Source organism: Callionymus lyra, chromosome 19 (genome assembly GCF_982586985.1).
Source record: "Callionymus lyra chromosome 19, fCalLyr1.hap1.1, whole genome shotgun sequence".
Classification (NCBI taxonomy): domain Eukaryota; kingdom Metazoa; phylum Chordata; class Actinopteri; order Syngnathiformes; family Callionymidae; genus Callionymus; species Callionymus lyra.
The window spans coordinates 3,595,355-3,616,708 of record NC_141836.1 but is presented as its reverse complement, the minus strand read 5'-3'; the positions used below and the strand labels follow the sequence as shown (position 1 = coordinate 3,616,708).

The window sequence follows — 21,354 nt, the reverse complement described above, 5'->3', positions numbered from 1 at the left end:
AAGTTTTCACCAGACCCGTAGAGACAGATATATATATATATACCTATAGACTATATAGTATACCTGTGCAAGAAATGATCTGTTGGCAGCAGACATTAGAATTGTATTTAAATAAGTAAGCAAGTAAGTAATGGTTATTAGTAAATATGTTTCTAGACCAGGGTCACAAAGCACTTTAACAATCAAAAACCATACATTTAAAATATATACTTTAAAAGTTCAAGACACAAAAGACAAACCCAGGAGTCTCAGAAAATCAGGGAAAAGCACAAATAAAAGTGTCTTGAGAAGTTTCTTGAAGGAGTCAGTAGATCATCAAACACAGATGTTTCTTGAAGGAGTCAGTAGATCATCAGACACAGATGTTTCTTGAAGGAGTCAGTAGATCATCAAACACAGATGTTTCTTGAAGGAGTCAGTAGATCATCAAACACAGATGTTTCTTGAAGGAGTCAGTAGATCATCAAACACAGATGTTTCTTGAAGGAGTCAGTAGATCATCAAACACAGATGTTTCTTGAAGGAGTCAGTAGATCATCAAACACAGATGTTTCTTGAAGGAGTCAGTAGATCATCAAACACAGATGTTTCTTGAAGGAGTCAGTAGATCATCAAACACAGATGTTTCTTGAAGGAGTCAGTAGATCATCAAACACAGATGTTTCTTGAAGGAGTCAGTAGATCATCAAACACAGATGTTTCTTGAAGGAGTCAGTAGATCATCAAACACAGATGTTTCTTGAAGGAGTCAGTAGATCATCAAACACAGATGTTTCTTGAAGGTGTCAGTAGATCATCAAACACAGATGTTTCTTGAAGGAGTCAGAAGATCATCAAACACAGATGTTTCTTGAAGGAGTCAGTAGATCATCAAACACAGATGTTTCTTGAAGGAGTCAGTAGATCATCAAACACAGATGTTTCTTGAAGGAGTCAGTAGATCATCAAACACAGAGATGTTTCTTGAAGGAGTCAGTAGATCATCAAACACAGATGTTTCTTGAAGGAGTCAGTAGATCATCAAACACAGATGTTTCTTGAAGGAGTCAGTAGATCATCAAACACAGATGTTTCTTGAAGGAGTCAGTAGATCATCAAACACAGATGTTTCTTGAAGGAGTCAGTAGATCATCAAACACAGAGATGTTTCTTGAAGGAGTCAGTAGATCATCAAACACAGATGTTTCTTGAAGGAGTCAGTAGATCATCAAACACAGATGTTTCTTGAAGGAGTCAGTAGATCATCAAACACAGATGTTTCTTGAAGGAGTCAGTAGATCATCAAACACAGATGTTTCTTGAAGGAGTCATTAGATCATCAAACACACAGATGTTTCTTGAAGGAGTCCACAGACCTCAGAGCCCGAGCTGGGGTGTAAGGCTGGATCAGAATATACTGATGGAAGGTCTGACCATGAATAGATCTGAAAGTAAGAACCAGAATTTTAAAATGATCCTGAAAGAAACTGGCAACCAGTGAAGAGTTTTAAGGATCAGATGAATGTGAGTTCTTCTACTAGAGCGGCTCAGAATTCTGGCTGCAGAGTGACAGACAGAGGGATTATATGCTATAGATAGCAATATTACATCCATACAAAAATCCATAAATACATGTATAAACAATCGAATAAATACATACACAAATATATGCTATAGTGTATATTTATACGGGATGTTTTTCTCTGATCCAAAGTAACTAAAATCCAAGTCTGGTGGTTAGAAAAACATCTTTAATCATCACTCCATGTTCGTAAGTGACTTCAAGTACAACACAAATGTTGGACTTCCTCGTTTAACTTCTTCTCTACCGCAGAATGGACGATGACGTAACCGCTGCTACGAGGAGCTGGGCGGAAGTGACGCGTCACGTCACAACAACAAGAGGCTGAAAACACGGAAGTGGAAGGTTGTCACTAATCTGTTTACCAGGCCGAGACGAGACCCGCACGGAACCGAACCAGCTCCGCGAACGAACGGAGAAAACGGAACCAGAGACGAACCCCGCAGCAGAACGAAGCCCAGACATGAATAACAAAGGTTCGTCACGATGTTCGGAGGTTCGCCGCGCGTCTGTCCGCCGCAGACGACAATAAAAAAAATGTTCCGTTTTTGTCATTAATGTGGAGAATTGGGTTCGATACCGAACCGTGTACCGAGCATTCCCGGGATGTGTCTGTCGTCGCGTGTTTTGGTCCAGCTGGAGGATCCGAACTGACCCGATCCACGGACAAAGACAGAATCTCAGCAGCAGCGATAACAGCTCGTTTAAAAACCAACAAATCCTCCATTAACTCACCGTCGCCTGTTTACATCCTTTAACTAGTTAAACTAGTACAAATGGTTCGATCACCAGGACTCGACCTCCATCTCTAATAATCGATATTATTTTCCTGCTTATGAGACAAAGGAAAAAAAATGTGATGCTTTTTTTTTTAATGATTTTTTTTTTCTTCTCATCTATTAAATACGAAATGAAATATAAAAATATATCAACATGTTTTAAATCTCGTTACTAGAAGCATGTGATCCGTGTTCACTAACCTCTTGACTGGGATTGTTTACTCACCACAAGTTAAATCTGTGCTTTGCTTATTCAACTACTTACTGCTGTTTATACTAGTATTGTTTTCACAGCTAGTTTATGTTAATGTTTATATAAAGAAATGATGTGTTTAAGTGGAGAAATCCTATAATTTCATGAATTATCTTTTGCTTTAACACAAACTTTAGAATATTATGTTTAAATAATAGTTATTTATTAATTAGTCCAATTATTAGGATTTAGCTTTTTAATTTTATAGTGTGTTTTGTTTATGATTTTTACATTAAATTCCCCTTAAAAATGTAGATATTTTAAGTGCAACACATTTTCATAGTCTATCGACCACTCTTTCTATTGATTGTTCTATCTATCCTTCATTCTATTGATCGTTCTATCCATCGTTCTATCCTTCTATCTATCCTTCGTTCTATTGATCGTTCTATCCATCGTTCTATCCTTCTATCTATCCTTCTATCATTACATCCATCTATCCATCGTTCTATCCTCTCATCTATCCTTCTATCATTACATCCATCTATCCATCGTTCTATCCTCTCATCTATCCTTCTATCATTACATCCATCTATCCATCGTTCTATCCTCTCATCTATCCTTCTATCATTACATCCATCTATCCATCGTTCTATCCTTCTATCTATCCTTCTATCATTACATCCATCTATCCATCGTTCTATCCTTCTATCTATCCTTCTATCATTACATCCATCTATCCATCGTTCTATCCTTCTATCTATCCTTCTATCATTACATCCATCTATCCATCGTTCTATCCTCTCATCTATCCTTCTATCATTACATCCATCTATCCATCGTTCTATCCTCTCATCTATCCTTCTATCATTACATCCATCTATCCATCGTTCTATCCTCTCATCTATCCTTCTATCATTACATCCATCTATCCATCGTTCTATCCTTCTATCTATCCTTCTATCATTACATCCATCTATCCATCGTTCTATCCTTCTATCTATCCTTCTATCATTACATCCATCTATCCATCGTTCTATCCTTCTATCTATCCTTCTATCATTACATCCATCTATCCATCGTTCTATCGTTCTATCTATCCTTCTATCATTACATCCATCCATCCATCGTTCTATCCTTCTATCATTACATCCATCTATCCATCGTTCTATCCTTCCATCTATCCTTCTATCATTACATCCATCTATCCATCGTTCTATCTATCCATCGCTCCATCCATCGTTCTATCGTTCTATCTATCCTTCTATTACATCCATCTATCCGTCGTTCTATCTATCGTTCTATCTATCCATCGTTCCATCTATCGCTCTATCCATCGTTCTATCCTTCTATCATTACATCCATCTATCCATCGTTCTATCTATCCTTTGTTCTATTGATCGTTCTGTCCATCGTTCTATCCTTCTATCATTACATCCATCTATCCATCGTTCCATCTATCCATCGCTCCATCCATCGTTCTATCCTTCTATCTATCATTACATCCATCTATCCATCGTTCTATCTATCCATCGCTCCATCCATCCTTCTATCCTTCTATCTATCCTTCTATCATTACATCCATCTATCCTTCGTTCTATTGATCGTTCTATCCTTCTATCATTACATCCATCGTTCTATCTATCCTTCGTTCTATCCATCGTTCTATCCATCGATCTATCCTTCTATCATTACATCCATCTGTCTAATGTTCTATCGTTCTATCTATCGTTCTATCTATTGTTCTATCGTTCTATCGTTCTATCGTTCTATCTACCGTTCTACCTGTCATTAACACTCACTCTGCATTGTGTTGTGATGTTCATAGAGGTTCATGTGTGTTCAGGTTCGTACCCTCAGCAGAGCGTGTATCCTCAGCAGAGTTCCGCACCTGCGTACCCTCCTGCTATGCAAATGTCTCCTCAGGCTCCGCCCTACTCTGACACGCCCCCCGCCTACTCTGAGGTAACTCCAGGTCGCGTCCCCGTGTGTGACGACACGCCTCACTCTTTCTCACTCTTTCTCACTCTTTCTCCCTCCTGTGTCTCAGATCTACCAGCCCAGGTACATGCTTCCCCCTCAGGTGAGCGGTCAGGTGCCTCAGATGTCCTCCCACTACCCCGGCGCTCAGGTCTACATGCCCATGCAGCCGCACATGCAGGTGGGACATGTGGGACAGAACGTTCCCATGGCCTACTACTCCATGGGTCCTGTTTACCCGCCCGGGTCCACAGTGATGGTCGACGGGGGCTTTGACGCCGGCGCTCGCTTCACAGCAGGCAGCAGCGTGTCCATCCCCGTGAGTAACACACCTGCGAACACACACCACACTCACTGTTGTGCGTCGCTTAGTAGCAACACAAACTCTCCTTTGTTTAGAAGTTAAGTTACGTTCAGGAGTCACAGCTGAGAAGAATCTGTTGATACGATACTTGTCATGATACATGTTCAACTATACAATATATAATGTTAGTGTAGTAACAAGTATATATGTGTAGTATTGTAAAGTACTTGACTCTGGTGTTGTGATAGTGTAGTAACAAGTATATATGTGTAGTATTGTCCAGTACTTGACTCTGGTGTTGTGATAGTGTAGTAACAAGTATATATGTGTAGTATTGTCCAGTACTTGACTCTGGTGTTTTGATAGTGTAATAACAAGTATATATGTGTAGTATTGTCCAGTACTTGACTCTGGTGTTGTGATAGTGTTGTAACAAGTATATATGTGTAGTATTGTCCAGTACTTGACTCTGGTGTTGTGATAGTGTAGTAACAAGTATATATGTGTAGTATTGTCCAGTACTTGACTCTGGTGTTGTGATAGTGTAGTAACAAGTATATATGTGTAGTATTGTCCAGTACTTGACTCTGGTGTTTTGATAGTGTAATAACAAGTATATATGTGTAGTATTGTCCAGTACTTGACTCTGGTGTTGTGATAGTGTTGTAACAAGTATATATGTGTAGTATTGTCCAGTACTTGACTCTGGTGTTGTGATAGTGTAGTAACAAGTATATATGTGTAGTATTGTCCAGTACTTGACTCTGGTGTTGTGATAGTGTAGTAACAAGTATATATGTGTAGTATTGTAAAGTACTTGACTCTGGTGTTGTGATAGTGTAGTAACAAGTATATATGTGTAGTATTGTCCAGTACTTGACTCTGGTGTTGTAGTATTTACAGACCTCTTGACGAAGTCATAACTACTTTCATTTTGTTTTCAAACCAAAATATGTCCAAACATCAGCTTTCAAAGCTGCTGGACTCACCGTATCCTCTCGTCCTCAGTCACCCCTTACGATTGAATTGTTCCTTAAGCCACAGAGGACGTAATGAGATTTTATTAATATGCACTTTATTCAAATATAAACAATACTCCGTCACAATCTTGCCATTATTATTGGTCAACATTATTCTTTTTTTTACGATCTTGTCATGAGCACCTGTGGTAAAAACACACGTATCCTCAGTTGATCATTGATATTATTACCCTTTGATTAAGTGTTAAACTTCTGGAGATTTATTATGGCCAAGTAAATAAAATGGTTTCCTCACATAATACACAACACACGTGTGTGTTATTACTAAACTAACGTCCATCGTTTGTTCATCATTTTGATCAGTAAATGTTGTAGAAAACAAATAATTTTATAAGATACTTTTTTTTGTATTGACGACCTGTGTTATCAATGTTTTTCTCACACCTCCAGTCACATGTGTGTGTGTGTGTGTGAGACACACTGAGTCAGTGTTCTTACGTGTCGAGTCATCGTCATGCGTCGGACAAAGTTTTTTCCGCGGTGGTCTCACCCTGGTTCTCCTCCCTCGCAGCCCCCTCCCCCCGGACACCCCCCCAACGCCGCCCAGCTCGCCGCCATGCAGGGCGCCAACGTGATGATGTCTCAGCGCAAGAACAACTTCTTCCTGGGCGGCTCCAGTGGAGGTTACACCATCTGGTAACGCCGACTCCAACCACTCCTCCACGTATATCCTCCCCCCTCCTCCCCCCCCCCACCTTCCCTCCTCCTCCCCCGCTGGGTCGCTGCCCGCCACAATACTGATATCACCTAACGGAATGTAATATTGTAGAGCCCTTGTTAAAGGTACAGTACTCCACTTGTGACGATTCTTATAAACTATTGAACATTGATGTTGTTGTTCCTTCATCGGCTCGTCGGGCCCGGTTGACCCCAAAACCTTCTAAACCGGACCGTTTACATGTGCGGCGGAACACGCGTGTGCGTCGAGTAACTGTTAGGAATGAGGCGTAAAAGAATTAGGTCGACCTATGACCTTGACTTCCGGGGTCGCCGTTGACGAGTAAACGAGTGAAAACTCAAATTAAAGTTAAAGTTAATCTTAAATACGACCTAAAATATTGAGCTTAATTCTTAACAAATGGATAATTAAACCCGGAAATGACCAAAACGAGGTGAATATCTTCGATAGCTCGGATGATCTCGCTCGAATCAAACCCTTCCTGACAGTTACTCGAGTGACGGCGGCTCCGCGGCGCTGTATTACTTGTAAAAGCTGCGCTCTAGATTAGCTGCTTCACTGTGAAATGCAGAAACTCTTTGTGTTCCAAACTTGATTTGATAAATGTTTTTCCTGAACTTTAAGAAAGACGGTGATGAACAAATAGTTAAAAAAAAAACGTAAAAAAAGATCAAAGTGGGTTATTGTACCTCGCTGGGTGTAGTTGATCATAGTGAAGTGCCAAAGAGCACTGGGGGGCGCCGCACCCTCACTTCTATTAACGTCAGCAAAGGAAAGAAACAGAAGCTGGTTGTTGTTCGTGTCGGATACCCAGAAGTTTTTTATCACCGTCGTCTCACACTGAACTTTGACCTCGTCTCGCGTCCTGTACTTTTCATCCGCGATCGTTTAAACGCAAGAAATCGACGTTTGAAGAAAAAATTAAACGAATATTTAAACCTGCAATAATCTGATGTAGTATTTATTCAATGTTTCTACTAGAGCGAACCTTTAAAAAAAAAAAAGTAAAAATGCTGAACAGATTTCTTGTGTTTAAAGATTCATTTTGTCCAATGATTTTAACAAAAATGTTTTTGTTTTACTGCAAATTTTGCACCTTTTGTTTTTTTTTCTTAAAGAAACTCTCAGATGCACTGAGGAAGAAACTGTCAAACTTCTGCTCCAGTGTTTGTTCCTGCAGGAGTCTTTCCATCGTGTTTTTATTTTAAAGTTGAACATATTTATGTTGCAGCAGCGTCAGGGTTGACCGAGTGGGAGGAGCTAGAACTCCAGAGAGAGAGAGAGACGAGCCAAATTTATAGCGGGTTTAAAAACCAGATGAACACTGACGCCTGCCGGTAGAAGCGGGTAACTACAGCGACAATAATTGCAAAGAATCTAAATGTTTATGGGAGAATAAATTAAATTTATAGAACGTTTAAAGTTTAGTTGATAAAGATCCAGTTCCTGAGCAGGTAGATGATCCTTAAAACAAAAAAAGAAAAGAAGAAGTAATTAAAGGTCGATTTGTAAGCGGTCCAGTCTCTGACCCGGGTGTGTGTCGGTACCGGTTCTGCTGCAACAAGAACGTCTGCAACGATTGATTTCCTTCGTGTCGACCGCTCGTGTCTCTGGGTATCCGACCGTTTGTCCGTTTTTAGCAGCTGTGACCCAGAACCGTCGCCCAGATCGACGTGTTCGCTGACACACCTGTCGACGCGCGACATCTCACCTGAATATTAGACTTAAAAATAAGGACTAAAAAAACACATTATTTAATGATCTTAAAACATATTTGAAACAACACTTGTTTATCTTCTTGATTCTCAAGACGTGCTTCAAAAAAAAAAGGAAGTATTAAAAGTAACATTTATGAAAATAGACTTATTGTGTCGGTCGTGGTCACAGCTGGTAAACAGTTGAAATGTGTGCGTCCGTGTGTGTGTGTGTGTGCGCGCGTGTGTGTGTGTGTGACAATGTTCAGCGACGGGAGAGCGCGTCGGGAAGTTTCTGGCTTTTTTCTTTTGTGATGTTTGTGCGAGTTGGTTACCATGGAGACGAGTGTCGCTGCAGACTTCGGTGCACTTAACTTTTTTATACTAAACTTAAGGATTCAAATGTAAGTTTAGAATAAAGGTTATTTTGGAAATTTGAAGACGAGAGTGTGTCGTTCTTTTCTCCTGCGTCTTGTTGTTGTTGCTGCTGCCATGTCTTGCTCAAGGGCAACATCTGTGGGTGAGACGGTGATGAAGTGTTTACTCTGGTTATCATGTGATGTTTAAAAGGTGTTTTACATTTAATTTCCTGGAGAAAAACATTCTAAAAACCAATATAAATAGATAAATACAGAGATATTAATGAATTGATTATATTGTGGGATATATTTCTCACTCATTCTTGAGATAAATTGAGATTAAATTGTATTAAAATGGGATTAACGACCTAAAAGTGCGTTCGATGTTTCAGAGATAATGTGATTTATTTATTATCAACAATTTAACAAAAAAAGTCTCTCAAAATGACTTTTTTTCATGAAATATACTCTAAATTTTACACGATATAGTAAGAAAAAGCTCTTCAGAAGCTGCACTAGTGCATGTGTGAGGGCAGGTCCACAAACACAGTCTACAAACATGAAGGTCAGAGACAAAGAAGGTCCGGCGATGACTCAGCAAACATGTTCTCTGCAAACACGAGTCGCCAATGAGATCCGTGAAACAACCAGGATTTGGAAAAAGTTATCAGACGCAAACATGTTGGAGTCGTTTGAGTGATGATCGTGAACGCTGACGATACCTTAGAAATCAAGATAAAACATCTTATAGTATACTTTTAAAATACTAACTCTGGATTTTAAAATTTTAAAGTAGTTTACATACACGTAAACCATCTTAACACTTAGTTTTAAGATACTTACTTTGTAATTTAAACATTTTAAAGTATTTTACATATACTTAAACCATCTTAATGCTTAGTTTTATGTACTTTGTATTTTAAACATTTTAAAGTAGTTTACATACACGTAAACCATCTTAACACTTAGTTTTAAAATACTTTGTTTTTAAACATTTTGAAGTACTTTACATATACTTAAACCATCTTAACACTTAGTTTTAAAATACTAACTTTGTATTTTTAACATTTTTGAAGTAGTTTAAATACACCTAAACCATCTTAACACTTAGTTTTAAAATACTAACTTTGTTTTTAAACATTTTTGAAGTAGTTTAAATACACGTAAACCATCTTAACACTTAGTTTTAAAATACTAACTTTGTTTTTAACATTTTTGAAGTAGTTTAAATACACGTAAACCATCTTAACACTTAGTTTTAAAATACTAACTTTGTTTTTAAACATTTTGAAGTACTTTACATATACTTAAACCATCTTAACACTTAGTTTTAAAATACTAACTTTGTTTTTTAACATTTTTGAAGTAGTTTACATATACTTAAACCATCTTAACACTTTAAAATGGTAAAATTCTAAAATAAAATGTATTTAATCAAAAAAGGAAAACAAACAATAACACAATAAAAGCGTTTTTGAGTTAAATTCCTGGAGCTTCGCATCGTAATTTAAAAAATATATATATCTTTAAAATGTACATTTTTAAATATTTACATTTCTATTATTTAATTAATATATGTTAAATGATCGTTACTGCTGATGTTTTCGCGGCGTCACTGAAGGCATCGCCGTGTGTTGGGGGCGGGGCCTGCCGCGGTCCGTGAAGGCAGCACGGTGTGGCGGGAGGAGGAGACATCAAGAGGAACTTTGACCACAAGTCGTTTCTTCACTTCATCATTCTGTCTGTTTCCTCCTTCATCGACGGTTTCACCAGCGCAGGACCGAAGGTAAGAACCTTTTACAACGAAAACTCTTTTTCTTTCTCTTTGTTTTCAAACCGTTAGCCTGGAGCCGCCGTGGTGCGTTCAGGGAACAACAAGAACCTGCGGCCAACTATTTATTTAGTGACGAATTCAATTAGAATCTCGAACCAAACAAAAGAGTTTCTTTGACCGCAAAACATCATCTGAGCTCGTTCTTTTAATCCAATGTTTTCAACTCTGGATAAAAACAAAAACACGTAAATAACTTGAGTTTCTTCAAACTTTAATCCTCTGAGCTTCATAACATTAACTATAAATAACATCTGGTTTGAGTTCAAGTCTATTTTAAAAGATGCTCATAAAAATAGTTTCACAACAGCCTTCACTTCTCAGACGCCATCGTGTCAATTAAAAGACTCACAACACAAGAGTGTCGTTTAAAAACCACACACTCTTGTGTTGCAAAAGGTTTTGGTTCAGGTCCGCCCTCGACCCGGGCAGGTCCTGTCTCGACATCCTTGTGTTCCAGACCCGCCTCAGCAGAGTCACGGGAGCAGAAGGTCACTTGATCCACTTCCGTCTGAACCAGGAAGTCTCGCAGTTTGATGTTCATCGACCGAGTCCTTCTCAGGAGGTGAACTGAACCGAACAAAGGTCGTCACGGCGACAAACACCTGCTTTCCACCGCCGTCTGGTTCTACTCGAGGATTCTGCCGCTGACGCAACATCGCGTTGCTTCATGTAGTTGATGTGATGCGGCGCCGACGCTTCCTTCGCGCTTCACTTCCTCTTGTCTGGTCGACGGTCGACTTCCTGTTCCTCCCTCAACCGTCCTTCGCTGGCGTGACTCGCTCCTGGACGTGTGACCGCAGAGAATCGGACCCACGAGTTGTTTTGACCGGGTTTGACTGCGGCGTCACTAACACGACACGAGTCGAAGTCGATCAGAACTTCTTAAAAAACTCGTTAAAACGAGTGACTCCAGTCGTTAACTCGAGTCGGTTTAATGATTTAAAAGTAATGAAACATAAAAAGGATTTAATTATCATAGTCTGTCGATCCAAGTATTTAAAAATATACCCAAAAAACTAAAACTATCTTTAAACTGTCAGGTGTTTTCGGGATAAATATAATAATATACTCTAACATACTTCATATAGCTTTGATTATAAAGTTAAAAATGAAAGTATTTAGTTAAAGAAAAGAGACAAAAATGTATGTTAAACCACTAAAAATAAATGGAGTAAAGAATAAGTACACAATGATTCCTAAATACACACTGATACTCGAAAAAATACTTGATACCATTTAAAATACCACAAGGATTTAAAAAATATTGAAAAAACAACGACCGTTACATGATGAACATTAATTATTTATAATAAACAGTAACTATGATAACAAGCTTTGATACTCGAGTATCCAGACAAGACGTCTTCAGTACTCGTGTCGACTGTAGTACTCGGTAAATCAGTGAAGTACTCGCGGCTCAGTCTCACCAGGACTGACCTGTCGCAGGTAAACAACGCGTTATCTTCGTCTGACAATATTAGACGCCGGAATGTCGGATGTTTTCCCGACGCGTGGCGTCGATCGTGGGATTCCTGACGTTCCCACGACGGGGAGCGTGAACGACAGGAGTTGTTGACCGATGTATTTAAATGTGTTGCCGTGAAGGTCGCGTCACATGGGAGAAGATCAGCAAATGTCAGACGCCTCGTGTCGTCGCAGGTGAAGAAGATTCTCCTTAATGTTGTTTAATTACTTCTTCGTTCGTGGCGACGTTCTCTACGCGCGCTGACGTTTGTGGCCACCGGGGGGCGTCCTGGGGACGGTGACCCCGATTCACACCCTGAGACCTGTTCAACCGAACTTAAAAAAACCCGTCGAGCCTCTAGGATCATGTATCCAATCAGATCGCAGGGCTGGAGATAATCGTCGGGTCAAGTTAAAAAGCTGTTGTTTGACCTCTGACCTCTCCTCCTCCGGACCAGGAAGCCGCAGCCATGGGTGTCGAGGGGGGAATGAAATTTGTCAAGTTCCTGCTTTTCTTCTTCAACTTCATCTTCTGGGTGAGTCACGCCGGCGTAACCATGACGACCACGGACTTTCCTGCTGCGTGTCCGGCGGTTTCGACTCATGACCGCGTGGAAATCTCGTAATCGACGATTACACACACACACACACACACACACACACACACACACACACGCCCTCACAACAAACACACACAGTCCTGGTCAAGCTTTCCGTCGACTCACCGCGATGGAATGTTGGTCTTGTGAGCAGATTTGACTGTAAAAGTGTCATGTGACACGTTAGCTCCGCCCACAGCTGTGTCACCTGGACTGACTCGACCGTCAATGTTTAACAGAACACGAGACAAACATGATATAAACATGTTCAAAATATTGTTTGTTATTAAAGTTATTAAAAAATATTAAATTATTCAATGGTTAAAATTGAACACTGATTAAATAATAAATAATTACATATTAAACCCTATTTATTCCTAATATGATGGTTAATTATTTTTTTTAATAATTTTATTTATTTGTTATTTATTATTTGTATTTGTTATTTGGCTTTGTTTTTAATTTTTTCCATTAAATGTTTTCTGTACGTAAATAAATCTTTAAAATAAAATAAAAAGAATACAATAAAATACAGCATAATCATTAAAATAAATGAATATTTAAATAAAATGATCAATTAAATATTTAACGGTGGATTTGAATAATAGTTAATTTTATTTTATTGAGATAAATCAGGAAACGTTTGTGCTCATTATTTTGAATACATTTTCTAACAGATTTTCAGTTAAAAATAAATAAAAAATGACCGAAAACATGATTTAAACGAACATTCCATCAAATCAGGATCGAGTGTCACACGTGTGTCAAAATATTACGTGTTTTCTTTTTTTTAAAGATATTTGTTTATTGATTTTCTTTTTTACATAAAACAACCAGTACAGCTCAACAGTGTAAATGTAACGATACACAGAGAAAATAAAAAACATGGAAGAAGAAAATGTCCATCAGAAGAAGGGAAATAACATTTTTGCAGCTATAAAAATAAAAGTATATATATATCCACACACACTCAAACATATACAGTATATTGATAAAAAAATGAAAAGATGTAAAGATATGTACTTGTATCTATGTATAATTAACAGAAAAGATAAACAACAACTAGAACAAAAACACAAAATAAAAACAAAACAAAAAGACACACACACACACACACACACACACACACACACACACTGTAATAAAAGTGTTCTTGACTCTGGGGTTCTGGCTCCAGTTATGTGGTCTGGCCCTGGTCGTGGTGGGCATCCTGGCCCAGGTGGCGCTGCACAGCACGCTGCTCATCGACGACGCGTCGGCGTCCGGCGGTCCCATCGTGGTCATCATCGTGGGCGTGATCATCTTCTTCATCGCCTTCTTCGGCTGCTGCGGCGCCTGGAAGGAGAACTACTGCATGGTTACCACGGTAACGTGTCCTCGGGTGCGACCGGCGCCGTTTGACCCGCGACTGAAAACTCTGGTCTCTCTCGTGTCCAGTTCGCCGTCCTGGTGGGTCTCATCATCCTGGTGGAGATCGCAGGCGCCATCGCCGGCTACGTGTTCAGAAACAAGGTGAGCAGAAGATACACAAACTATGTTTTTATTATGTTTTATTTGTGTTTTATTGTTTTGGTTTATATTTCAATAAACAATCTAAACATTAACAAGCAGATATTTACGGAGCTCATTTTTTCTCGCAATCAAAATTCCGGCCACTAGATGGCAGTAGTCTTTACATCCTTCACTGCCAAACTACTACTAACTATAAAATCCTGTGAGACCCCAGTGATGACTGAGGACAAGAGGATACAGTGACTCCAGCAACTTTTAAAGCTGATTTTTGGACATATTTAGGTTTGAAAACAAATGAAAGCAGTTACGACTTTGTCAAGAGTCATGTGGTCTGTAAATACTACAACACCAGAGTCAAGTACTGGACAATACTACACATATATACTTGTTACTACACTATCACAACACCAGAGTCAAGTACTGGACAATACTACACATATATACTTGTTACTACACTATCACAACACCAGAGTCAAGTACTGGACAATACTACACATATATACTTGTTACTACACTATCACAACACCAGAGTCAAGTACTGGACAATACTACACATATATACTTGTTACTACACTATCACAACACCAGAGTCAAGTACTGGACAATACTACACATATATACTTGTTACTACACTATCACAACACCAGAGTCAAGTACTGGACAATACTACACATATATACTTGTTACTACACTATCACAACACCAGAGTCAAGTACTGGACAATACTACACATATATACTTGTTACTACACTATCACAACACCAGAGTCAAGTACTGGACAATACTACACATATATACTTGTTACTACACTATCACAACACCAGAGTCAAGTACTGGACAATACTACACATATATACTTGTTACTACACTATCACAACACCAGAGTCAAGTACTGGACAATACTACACATATATACTTGTTACTACACTATCACAACACCAGAGTCAAGTACTTGACAATACTACACATATATACTTGTTACTACACTATCACAACACCAGAGTCAAGTACTGGACAATACTACACATATATACTTGTTACTACACTATCACAACACCAGAGTCAAGTACTGGACAATACTACACATATATACTTGTTACTACACTATCACAACACCAGAGTCAAGTACTTGACAATACTACACATATATACTTGTTACTACACTATCACAACACCAGAGTCAAGTACTGGACAATACTACACATATATACTTGTTACTACACTATCACAACACCAGAGTCAAGTACTTGACAATACTACACATATATACTTGTTACTACACTATCACAACACCAGAGTCAAGTACTGGACAATACTACACATATATACTTGTTACTACACTATCACAACACCAGAGTCAAGTACTAGACAATACTACACATATATACTTGTTACTACACTATCACAACACCAGAGTCAAGTACTGGACAATACTACACATATATACTTGTTACTACAGTATCACAACACCAGAGTCAAGTACTGGACAATACTACACATATATACTTGTTACTACACTATCACAACACCAGAGTCAAGTACTGGACAATACTACACATATATACTTGTTACTACAGTATCACTATATATTGCAACATATCTTATCGTTGATACTACATAGTGATATGTATCGTATCAAACGATTCTTATCCTCTACTAAAAAAGTGTGCGTTCATTTTTGTGTGTATTCCCCCGTTTGTGTGTATTAACTGTGTATTAACTGTGTGTCAGTTGTCAGTGGTGGTGGAGGACAGTCTCACCGAGATGATCTCCAAGTACAACACCAGCTCCCCTGAGTTCCAGAGCAGTGTAGACCATCTGCAGCAGAGCGTGAGTGTTTGCTCAGAGCGACGCCGCCTTCACACAACACACACACACACACACACACACACACACACACACACACACACACACACACACACACACACACACACACACACACACACACACACACACCCTGGACACACACACACTCACCCGTGTTTGTACTTCCAGCTCAAGTGCTGCGGCGTCAACAGCTCGTCCGACTGGAGTAGTTTCTCTCTGAAGGGGAACTCCGTCCCGGACTCCTGCTGCATCAAGGAGACTAAAGGCTGTGGGGTCGGGACCATGAAGGACAAGAAGAAGGTCTACCAGCAGGTGAGACACGCTGACCTGTCTGACCCTCTATGAAGGACATCAGTGAAGATTCACTGATTTAAGTCTCATCGTGTTTTCAACTCATTATTTTTTAAAGTCGCTCTGAAATCTGGGCGAAGGAGAGGTTACGAGAGTCCATTATGATGTAATAATGTTATTGTTGTTGATGTTTTGACACAGTTTGGTTTTTAATAATTATTTTTATTTTAGTTTGTGGGCTTTTAAAGTTCAATATAAAATGTTTGGTCACATGATCTTTTGTGTGTCACATGATTGGCTGAAGTTCGATTAGCTCTGTGCTCCATTGATATTGTCTGGAACTATTAAATCTATAGATATATAAATCTATAGATATATATATAGATAGATATCTATAGATAGCGTGTTCAGGAACCATCAGTAGATTCTGATCCACAGACCTCAGAGCCCGAGCTGGGGTGTAAGTCTGGATCAGATCACTGATGGAAGGTCTGACCATGAATAGATCTGAAAGTAAGAACCAGAATTTTAAAGTTGATCCTTAAAGAAACTGGAAGCCAGTGAAGAGTTTTAAGGATCAGAGAAATGTGAGTTCTTCTACTAGAGCGGCTCAGAATTCTGGCTGCAGAGTTTAGTATGAACTGCAGGCGAGACGATCCTTCTTGTTAAGACATGAAAACAAACTGTTACAATAGTCCAGACGAGAAGAAACAAACGCATGGATTATAAGCTCAAGATCATGTTGTGACAACATTTTCCTAAATTTAGAGATTTTTCTCAGTTGAAACAGTTTGTGGTCAGTTTTCTACAGTGTTGAACTAATGACATGTCTTTATCAAATACAACACCCAGGTCTCTCAGGCTCAGTTTGACAGACTGACTTAAGTCACTCAAGTACTGACTCAACCCTGAACCTTATCATCAACAATCACCAGAGTTTCAGTTTTGTCCACATTTAGCTTCAAAGTGTTTTCACTCATTGTTTGATTTCTATCAACAACTGACTAAGTTCAGCCTCTGAGGCTCAGTTGATCAGCAGCTGGATGTCATCAGCAAACATGTGATAAACATCAGGAAATCATGAATGATTTTACTCAGAGGAGTCGAGTACAACAACTCACCTGTGTGTGTATATCACCTGTGTGTGTGTGTGTCTCACCCGTGTGTGTGTGTGTCTCACCCGTGTGTGTGTGTGTCTCACCCGTGTGTGTGTGTGTGTCTCTCACCTGTGTGTGTGTGTGTGTCTCACCCGTGTGTGTGTGTGTGTCTCACCCGTGTGTGTGTGTGTCTCACCCGTGTGTGTGTGTGTCTCACCCGTGTGTGTGTGTGTATCTCTCACCTGTGTGTGTGTGTGTGTCTCACCTGTCTGTGGGTCTCAACTGTGTGTGTGTCTCAACTGTCTGTCTGTGTGTGTGTGTGTGTGTGTGTGTGTGTGTGTCTCAACTATGTGTGTTTGTGTGTATGTCTCAACTATGTGTGTTTGTGTGTGTGTCTCAACTGTTTGTTTCTATGTCTCAACTGTGTGCGTGTGTCTCAACTATGTGTGTTTGTGTGTATGTCTCAACTGTGTGTGTTTGTGTGTATGTCTCAACTATGTGTGTTTGTGTGTCTCAACTGTGTGTGTGTGTGTGTGTGTCTTCTGTGTGTTTCTCGTGTGTGTGTGTGTGTGTTTCTCGTGTGTGTGTGTGTGTCACCTGTTTGTGTGTCTCACCTGTGTGTATGTCTCACCTGTGTTTGTGTCTCACCTGTGTGTGTGTGTGTCTCACCTGTGTGTGTGTGTGTGTGTCAGGGCTGCCACGACCTGTTGGAGGAGCTGCTGAAGAAGAACATCCTGTGGGTGATCGTGGCCGCCGTCGTCATCGCGGCGCTGCAGGTGAACTTCCTGGTCACATGACCTTCTTGATCACATGACCTTCTCAAACCTCTCTGCTGCGACTGAGCTCCAGACTAACACGTTTCCTCTCGCAGCTGCTGGGCGTCATCTTCGCCTGCGTGTTGATGAGAGGCATCCGCAGCGGCTACGAGGTCATGTGACCCCAGGAGTGACATCATCGCTCCGGCGGTTCCTCTCCGTCTTATCGCTGGTTCCGTTTCAAAGAAGGAGCCTCTGGTACAACATTTCACTTTATTCATCCAACAAGATTCCATCACCAGCAAGTCATCGAATAAAAATACACAAACTCAAACCACGCGTCTGCTCGTGGTGCGTTCAGGGACTGTGGGAATCCTTGTTGCTACATTACTAAATATGGTTTTGGGCGTCTTTGACAAATTGTTTTTTAATTATTCTTTTAAGTTTATTTCGTGAATTAAACTGTTCAGGAGAAAATAAATATATTCAATATTCTGACTGTGTTTGTGTCTTTGGACAAAAGATTTCAAAGTATTTTATTCAAGATTCTTCCATTAAACTCTGAGGTACTTTAATCGCCTGAACGTCTTTGAACGCGTCGTTGAGAACATGAAGGCAGCAGAAGCTCGGGTCCCGTCAAGGTCACTGCAGCGTCTTGTTGTCGGAGAAGAAGACGACGGCGTGCAGCAGCAGCGACAGCTCCTGGTCTGCGGGCGAAACGGTTAAGATGGCGGCGGACGCTGAGGGTCGTCGGTGCGATTACCTTTGAGCGCCAGCGACACCTTCAGCCAGTCGCGCAGCCACGCCCGGTTCTGACCCTCGGAGAGCAGGTCGGCGTTGATGCCCCTCAGGTAGCACGCCTGCGGAGGGAGGAGGAGTTTAACCTGGGGCGGGGTCACGTGACGAGGGGGGGGTCACGGCTGACCTCCTGCAGCTCGGCCGGGCTGAGGTCGTCGACCCCGAGCCGGCTCAGGGCCCGGTCCAGCAGCTGCAGCTGGTGGCCGTGGTTGTTGATGTGGCGCCAGAGCAGGAAGGCGGGGAGGCGCGACGTCAGGAAGAGCTGCTCGCTGATCGGCCTCTGATTGGACGAGACACAAGGTCACGTGACTAGGGAGGCGTCTCGGGGGGCGCGTGGCGTTCACTGACCAGCTGATCGGCCGACAGCCACCGGATGCCCAGGGGTCGCCCCGAGAAGAGGCTGCGCACGGCCAGGACCTCCGACGCCTGAGGCTTCTGACCCGACCGGACCTGATGACGTCACAGAACCACTCATGATGCGTTCAAGTACAGCGTTGCCGTGGTGCGTTCGGGGACCTTGCTGCACAGGTGCTGCAGGCGTCGCTGCATCTGCGGGTCTCTGACTCCCCGGCTGCAGCGCTGGAGCTCGTCCAGCAGGGGGCCGTGGTGCCGGGCCCGCTGGGAGTGATAGATCCTCCGGAACTCCAGCCGCTGGGTCGGCGTCCAGAAGTACGGGATGAGGAGCTGCCGCGGGAAGAAGTACCTGCAGGGGGCGCCGCAGAGGAACCACTCTTTACATCTGGGGAACTAGATGTAAAACCAGATCCGACTCACATCAGCGTCAGGACGAGGTAGTTGGCGAACGGCGGGATCGAGAGGATGAACATCGGTAACGCTTTCTTGATGTACTGTTGGACCTGCAGTGATGACATCATCACTAGCAGACGACACTCAGTCACACAACATGGCTGATCAAAGTGATGACGTTCCCTCGTCTTTCTACTCGCCCTCGTGTCGACTTATTCAGCGAGTGAACTGTTCATTTTAGAGTAATAGACAAACATGTTTGTTCATTTTAATGTAGCGAACGGAGCTCAGTTGTCTTCGTCCAGAAAGAAACTTCAAAACATCAAAAGTTCTGCTCGTCTGTTACGACCTCTTGTGTCGAAGCCTCAGAATCTTAGAGTTATGTTATGTTATAACACTAGTGTGTGTGTCTTAGTGTGTGTGTGTTAGTGTGTGTGTGTGTGTCTTAGTCTGCGTGTCTTAGTGTGTGTGTCTTAGTGTGTGTGTGTGTTAGTGTGTGTCTTAGTGTGTGTGTGTCTTAGGCTGTGTGTCTTAGTGTGTGTGTGTTAGTGTGTGTGTGTGTCTTAGTCTGTGTGTCTTACTGTGTGTGTCTTACTGTGTGTGTCTTAGTGTGTGTGTGTGTTAGTGTGTGTCTTAGTGTGTGTGTGTCTTAGTCTGTGTGTCTTAGTGTGTGTGTGTTAGTGTGTGTGTGTCTTAGTCTGTGTGTCTTACTGTGTGTGTCTTACTGTGTGTGTCTTAGTGTGTGTATGTGTTAGTGTGTGTCTTAGTGTGTGTGTGTCTTAGTGTGTGTGTCTTAGTGTGTGTGTCTTACTGTGTGTGTCTTACTGTGTGTGTCTTAGTGTGTGTGTGTGTGTCTTAGTGTGTGTGTGTTAGTGTGTGTGTGTGTTAGTGTGTGTGTGTCTTAGTGTGTGTGTGTCTTAGTGTGTGTGTCTTAGTGTGTGTTTGTTAGTGTGTGTGTCTTACTGTGTGTGTCTTAGTGTGTGTGGTGTGTGTCTTAGTGTGTGTGTCTTAGTGTGTGTGTCTTAGTGTGTGTTTGTTAGTGTGTGTCTTGCCTGCCGCAGCTTGTCCAGATCTCTGTAGGTCAGATCTTCATAACCTTGTCCTTCACGAAGAGCCGTTAACTTTATTCTGGTCAATTCTTTGACGTCCAGAACCACGAGCTTGAATCCTGAGCAGAGACCAGGTCCAGGTTAGACACACAACTGTTGGCACGAGTGTGTGTGTGTGTGTGTGTGTTACCCTCCACACACGTGATGTGGATCTTGTAGAAACGAGGGAATCTCCTCTCGAGGAACCGGTCGTAGACTCCCCTGACGGTCTGGACCGTGGACCAGACGCGGTCCAGAACGGTTCTGACCCCGGTTGAGGAGAACCCCCTGCATGCGGACCTCCTGTGTGTGGGGGGGCGTGACGTCATGATAGAATACTTACAAAACATCACCTGTAGATGTCACCTTCGTCATGTGTGGAGCAGAACCGAGCCGAAATAAAATGGGCTCACCTGCAGAGAGGAGGGGCTCGAGGGGAGTAAACCCGCGGGGAGTAAATGTGTCCGGAGTAAACTACTGCAGCGAGAGAATGAGGGCGAGAAATGTTCAAACCGAGGAAAGACAGGCGAGTAAACACAGAAGGACAGGACAGCGCCATGACAGCCGGTTTGTGTGATGGTGCGACCGGGCGACCGATGATGACGTCACAGCGTGTCGTTACGATCGCCTTATCGAAAACCTCTTTATGAGTTAATGAAACTTTAAATTAATAATCAACCAAACTTTAAATTAACAATTTGCCCACACTTTCTATAAAACATCAACCATGTATATATTTATTTAAAAATAAAA

General features: G+C 41.3%; 3 protein-coding genes across 4 annotated transcripts; 2 read left to right on the top strand and 1 right to left on the bottom strand.

The window, feature by feature from the left end:
* The first annotated feature begins 1,854 nt into the window (after nucleotides 1–1,854).
* On the top strand, nucleotides 1,855–8,670 carry dazap2 (DAZ associated protein 2). The gene is made up of 4 exons (XM_087781714.1): nucleotides 1,855–2,037; nucleotides 4,380–4,498; nucleotides 4,584–4,832; nucleotides 6,369–8,670. Exons 1-4 carry the CDS (start codon nucleotides 2,025–2,027, stop codon nucleotides 6,495–6,497), a joined length of 510 nt encoding a protein of 169 aa, XP_087637840.1. The 5' UTR covers nucleotides 1,855–2,024; the 3' UTR covers nucleotides 6,498–8,670.
* Nucleotides 8,671–10,236: 1,566 nt separating this feature from the next.
* cd63 (CD63 molecule) lies at nucleotides 10,237–18,463 on the top strand. 2 transcript variants are annotated; one of them, XM_087781704.1, is made up of 8 exons: nucleotides 10,237–10,375; nucleotides 12,346–12,423; nucleotides 13,664–13,852; nucleotides 13,924–13,998; nucleotides 15,730–15,828; nucleotides 15,994–16,137; nucleotides 17,906–17,989; nucleotides 18,085–18,463. In XM_087781704.1, exons 2-8 carry the CDS (start codon nucleotides 12,358–12,360, stop codon nucleotides 18,148–18,150), a joined length of 723 nt encoding a protein of 240 aa, XP_087637830.1. In that variant the 5' UTR covers nucleotides 10,237–10,375; nucleotides 12,346–12,357; the 3' UTR covers nucleotides 18,151–18,463. The 2 variants fall into 2 exon arrangements, with proteins under 2 accessions (XP_087637830.1, XP_087637832.1); XM_087781706.1 differs by lacking the exon at nucleotides 10,237–10,375 and adding an exon at nucleotides 10,831–10,985.
* Nucleotides 18,464–18,514: 51 nt separating this feature from the next.
* letmd1 (LETM1 domain containing 1) lies at nucleotides 18,515–21,175 on the bottom strand. The gene is made up of 9 exons (XM_087781703.1): nucleotides 21,015–21,175; nucleotides 20,753–20,904; nucleotides 20,566–20,681; nucleotides 19,541–19,623; nucleotides 19,283–19,469; nucleotides 19,115–19,216; nucleotides 18,894–19,046; nucleotides 18,732–18,828; nucleotides 18,515–18,675 (listed from the first exon to the last, which is right to left on the bottom strand). Exons 1-9 carry the CDS (start codon nucleotides 21,158–21,160, stop codon nucleotides 18,611–18,613), a joined length of 1,101 nt encoding a protein of 366 aa, XP_087637829.1. The 5' UTR covers nucleotides 21,161–21,175; the 3' UTR covers nucleotides 18,515–18,610.
* Between the last annotated feature and the right edge of the window lie 179 nt (nucleotides 21,176–21,354).

Coding starts and splice junctions, on each gene's coding strand:
- dazap2 (XM_087781714.1), top strand. Junction 4,499..4,583: donor CGCCCCCCGCCTACTCTGAG/GTAACTCCAGGT, acceptor CCTGTGTCTCAG/ATCTACCAGCCCAGGTACAT. Junction 4,833..6,368: donor GCAGCAGCGTGTCCATCCCC/GTGAGTAACACA, acceptor CCTCCCTCGCAG/CCCCCTCCCCCCGGACACCC.
- cd63 (XM_087781704.1), top strand. CDS start 12,358: ATGGGTGTCGAGGGGGGAATGAAATTTGTCAAGTTCCTGCTTTTCTTC. Junction 13,999..15,729: donor GCTACGTGTTCAGAAACAAG/GTGAGCAGAAGA, acceptor ACTGTGTGTCAG/TTGTCAGTGGTGGTGGAGGA. Junction 17,990..18,084: donor TCGTCATCGCGGCGCTGCAG/GTGAACTTCCTG, acceptor TTCCTCTCGCAG/CTGCTGGGCGTCATCTTCGC.
- letmd1 (XM_087781703.1), bottom strand. CDS start 21,160: ATGGCGCTGTCCTGTCCTTCTGTGTTTACTCGCCTGTCTTTCCTCGGT. Junction 20,905..21,014: donor CGAGCCCCTCCTCTCTGCAG/GTGAGCCCATTT, acceptor CCCCACACACAG/GAGGTCCGCATGCAGGGGGT. Junction 19,217..19,282: donor TGCAGCACCTGTGCAGCAAG/GTCCCCGAACGC, acceptor TGACGTCATCAG/GTCCGGTCGGGTCAGAAGCC.